At 47.5% G+C, this 5000-nt stretch overlaps 1 protein-coding gene across 1 annotated transcript in view; it reads right to left on the reverse strand.

Annotated features, from left to right (window-relative positions):
• Positions 1-5000, reverse strand: part of LOC308162595 (nck-associated protein 5-like) — a gene marked incomplete at its 3' end in the record, with an annotated part of 69550 nt that overhangs the window by 28450 nt on the left and 36100 nt on the right. Inside the window, exons 5-6 of the mRNA XM_080536740.1 lie at positions 1633-1671; positions 1291-1410 (exon numbers count right to left, since the gene is read on the reverse strand). Coding sequence (XP_080392866.1) covers positions 1291-1410; positions 1633-1671 — 159 coding nt within the window. The remainder of the gene's footprint in view (positions 1-1290; positions 1411-1632; positions 1672-5000) is intronic.

Genomic DNA, 5000 nt, shown 5'->3' on the forward strand with positions numbered 1-5000 from the left:
TGTGTGTGTGTGTGTGTGTGTTGTCTGAGCTCAAGGCTGAGAACGGGCTGTATGTCACCAGGGGGTCCAGTGATGACAGTGAGTCATTATACCACTCTGTCAGTCTTACAGAACCAGATTATTTCTGCATGGAGGAGAAACACACACCATCTATACTGTGGAGTGGAATGCCCAAAAAGTTGTGGAATGCCCCCAAAGATTAACACACTTGTTTGTTGTTAATGTGGCTTGTGTCTCATAAAAGAAGCCGCAAGTACACTTAAATCAATTAATCAAACAATCCAACTTCTAGGAGGGTCATGTAAGGTAGATCGTAAGACCTTTTTAAATTAGCCTGTTCGTAGTGTAGCCTGAAATCAGCAATACACTCATATAGTTCTAACAAGACAAATACCAAGATAATTATATTTAATAACACTGTGTTTAATCATTCAGACAGTTCATTATATTATATAGGTAATTATTGTTCCTGTAATTATCGTCATTTACAAAATTATCTTGTATTCATTAAAACCTTTCATGAGATGTATTATGCCTTTGATTGGAGGGAGAACGAAACGCTGTGCAATGAGCTGATTATGTTGTGGCTCATTTGAGGAGATTATCTTCTTTTATATTCAACACCTTATTAGGTCATCATAAACCCATAGACCTCACACACACACACACACACACACACACACATATACACACACAAGCACGCAAACATACACACAGACAAACACAACCAAAGATACTAGTTTTCCTGCCTGCCAATCAAACCATCTGGAAACACGGTAATAAGATGTCTGGGGAAACTATGGAAGGCTGTACCGTACACACACACACACACACAGAAAGACAGACAGACAGACTCACACACACACACACACACACACACAAACACCCCCCCACACACACACACTCTCTACACACACACTCACACTCACACTCACACACACACTCACACTCACACACACAGACACACACACTCTCTACGCACAGACAGACACACACACACACTTTACGCACACACTCACAGTCACACGCGCCCACACTCACAGACACACACACACACACACACACACACACACACACACACACAGACACATTCTCTACGCACAGACAGACAGACAGACACACACACACACACACACTCTCTACGCACAGACAGACAGACACACACACACACACTCTACGCACACACTCACACTCACACACGCACACACTTACACGTGCCCACACTCACAGACACACACACACACACACACACACACACACACACACACACACACGTACTATACAGCCTACCTGAGAGACAGCGTTGGAGGATGTTTTAACTCTCTGCTGGAACAGAACATTCAGGATGCGGTTCTGCTGTTCAAGGTCAAACACGCGCGTCCGGAGCTTCACACACTCCTCCTTCAGGTCCTGGACAATTACACACACATACACACACACGCACGCACACACGCACACACACACCAGACAAAGTTGAAGCAATTGGTAACACTTTCTATGAACCAACTTTATTTTGTGCATTATTCATACGTTTAAATAATGATAAGGCTTGCTGCTACAAGCATTAATAGTCGATCATGAACCTCAAACATTGTTGGTTTATTTACCAATCCAAGTAGATCAGACACCCACCTTCTGAGTGAGCAGGGCTTGAACCACCTGGTTAGCCACCTGGAAGAGGAGGAGGGAGAGAGAGGGGGAGGGAGAGAGAGAGAGGGGGTGGGGGGGGGGGGAGGGAGGCGGGGGGGGGGGGGGGGGGCGGGGGGCAGAGAAATGTGGAGAAGATACAAGAGAGAGAGGAGAAAGAGAGAGCATAAACATTCTTGGAGAATCAAACAGCTCACCACTCACAACACTGGTACTGCTGCTGTTGTAGGCAGAGACAGGGAGTTGACAAAGACACACACAGATCTGCAGCCATATTATGATGTTTCAGATAAGAATGGGTAAAGGAGAGGAGGAGAGGAGAGGAGAGTAGAGGAGAGGAGAGTAGAGAAGAGGAGAGGAGAGGAGAGGAGAGTAGAGAAGAGGAGAGGAGAGGAGAGTAGAGAAGAGGAGAGGAGAGGAGAGGAGAGGAGAGGAGAGGAGGGGGAGGAGAGGTGAGGGGGAGAGGAGAGGAGATGAGGAGATGAGAGGAGGAGAGGAGGTGAGGAGATGAGAGGAGGAGAGGAGAGGAGGGGAGAGGAGAGGAGGTGAGGAAAGGAGTTGAGGTGAGGAGAGGAGAGGAGAGGAGAAAGGTAAGGAGAGGAGAGAAGAGGAGAGAAGAGGAGAGGAGGTGTGAGGAGAAAGGTACAGAGAGGAGGCGAGTAGAGGAAGCCACAAGATAAACCCTTGAGTTGCAAATAAATTACAAGAGATTCTTATGCTGACAAGAGATTATTATGCTGTTCTGAAGCAATCGATATTACCATGAGATTGGTATTGAATAACGTCTTGGGCTAAATGTTAAGAGATTCTGAAAGATTGATTGTCTGATTGACTGAAAAGACTCATGTTATTAACATCAGTCCCCCGTCAGACTAATCTGTTGTATCTGTTAATTACTCCAACGTCACCAGAGATGGAAAGGGTCTGTAGGTGTCCGCCTGTCGCTGTTGAGTAGCTAGGTTGTGTTGTTGAGTAGCTAGGTTGCGTTGCTGAGTTGCTTGGTTGTTTCAAACGTCACGTCCGAATTCCAATAATCAAATTTAGATGCTGACATCATTCCTATAGGTTTGTGTCCGTTTTCTGTCGGAGTGGTCGGTGCCTGAATAACAAGGTCATCTTTATTCTGGAGTCTATTCAGAACTGAAGACCCTTCTCTTCAGGCTACATCTTGACTGTCCCTCCTAAAGACCTCTTCATCCCCCACTACCCCCCTGTACAGTTTCTCTACTGTAAATACATAAGTTTGGGGGGGGGAAGGGCAGATTTTTTAAAAATTCTTCCTTCTTCTCACATTGTGATTACCAATGGCCCCTGGCAGTAGCTATGGATAGATTTGTTTTCTTATGATGACTAATGGATAGATGACAATGACACTTACTTAGACAAATGTATTTGTCGCTTTGGATGAAGGCATCTGCTAAAGGTCAAAAATGTATATGTAAAGTAACTGTTCTGACATATAAATATTGCAGCAGTTATTCATATAGTTATGACACAAGCACCCTGAGAAAATAACTTCTTGAAACTAAAAGCCAACATGGAAAATCACGTCTACAATGACTCTGATGACTCCTCTCTCTCTGTGTGTGTGTGTGTGTGTGTGTGTGTGTGTGTGCGTGTGTGTGTGTGTGTGTGCGTGTGCATGTATACAGAATCTATGGGCTATGACATCTCTTCTACTAGCTGAACATTTAACATTCTACAGGCCAACCATCGCCATGGTTACAGGATCATTAAAGAAACCTCCGCAGGAGAAGCAGAGAAAGATAGAGTGGGCAGGCGGGCTGAGGAGAGGAGAGGAGAGAAGGAGGAAAATGGAGAGAGACAAACAGAGTGTTGGAAGGGCAGGGGAGGAGAGAGGGAGGTGAGTGGAGGGGAGGGGAGGAGAGGAGACAACCCACATGCTACCCCTCCACCTCCTCTTCCTCCTCCTCCGCCTCCTCCGCTGAAGTTTGATCAGGTGTCAAAACTGTCCAGAAAGTGTGTGTTTTTCCTCTGCTATGGTCCTAGCCCTCCTAGTCCTCTGCTATGGTCCTCCTAGTCCTCTACTATGGTCCTCCTAGTCCTCCACTATGGTCCTCCTAGTCCTCTGCTATAGTCCTCCTAGTCCTCTACTATGGTCCCTCCTAGTCCTCTACTATGGTCCCTCCTAGTCCTCTACTATGGTCCTCCTAGTCCTCTACTATGGTCCCTCCTACTCCTCTACTATGGTCCTCCTAGTCCTCTACTATGGTCCCTCCTAGTCCTCTACTATGGTCCCTCCTACTCCTCTACTATGGTCCCTCCTAGTCCTCTACTATGGTCCCTCCTAGTCCTCTACTATGGTCCTCCTAGTCCTCTACTATGGTCCTCCTACTCCTCTGCTATGGTCCTCCTAGTCCTCTACTATGGTCCCTCCTAGTCCTCTACTATGGTCCCTCCTAGTCCTCTACTATGGTCCTCCTAGTCCTCTACTATGGTCCCTCCTAGTCCTCCACTATGGTCCCTCCTAGTCCTCTACTATGGTCCCTCCTAGTCCTCCACTATGGTCCTCCTAGTCCTCTACTATGGTCCTCCTAGTCCTCTACTATGGTCCTAGCCCTCCTAGTCCTCTACTATGGTCCCTCCTAGTCCTCTACTATGGTCCCTCCTAGTCCTCCACTATGGTCCCTCCTAGTCCTCTACTATGGTCCCTCCTAGTCCTTTGCTATGGTCCCTCCTAGTCCTCCACTATGGTCCCTCCTAGTCCTCTACTATGGTCCCTCCTAGTCCTTTGCTATGGTCCCTCCTAGTCCTCCACTATGGTCCCTCCTAGTCCTCTACTATGGTCCCTCCTAGTCCTTTGCTATGGTCCCTCCTAGTCCTCCACTATGGTCCCTCCTAGTCCTCTACTATGGTCCTCCTAGTCCTCTACTATGGTCCTCCTAGTCCTCTACTATGGTCCTCCTAGTCCTCTACTATGGTCCTCCTAGTCCTCTACTATGGTCCTCCTAGTCCTCTACTATGGTCCTCCTAGTCCTCTACTATGGTCCCTCCTAGTCCTCTACTATGGTCCCTCCTAGTCCTCTACTATGGTCCCTCCTAGTCCTCTACTATGGTCCCTCCTAGTCCTCTACTATGGTCCTCCTAGTCCTCTACTATGGTCCTCCTAGTCCTCTACTATGGTCCCTCCTAGTCCTCTGCTATGGTCCCTCCTAGTCCTCCACTATGGTCCTAGCCCTCCTAGTCCTCCACTATGGTCCTAGCCCTCCTAGTCACTCCAACAAACTATAGACCAGTGGAGGCTGCTGGAGGTTGGAGGTAGAGATCTGAGGTTTGATACCAAGGGTGTTTGATACCGTTCCTCATTCCCTTCCATGCATTACAATGAGCCC

The sequence above is a fragment of the Nansenia antarctica genome, assembly GCF_963989245.1.
Source record: "Nansenia antarctica genome assembly, chromosome: 7".
Taxonomy (NCBI): domain Eukaryota; kingdom Metazoa; phylum Chordata; class Actinopteri; order Argentiniformes; family Microstomatidae; genus Nansenia; species Nansenia antarctica.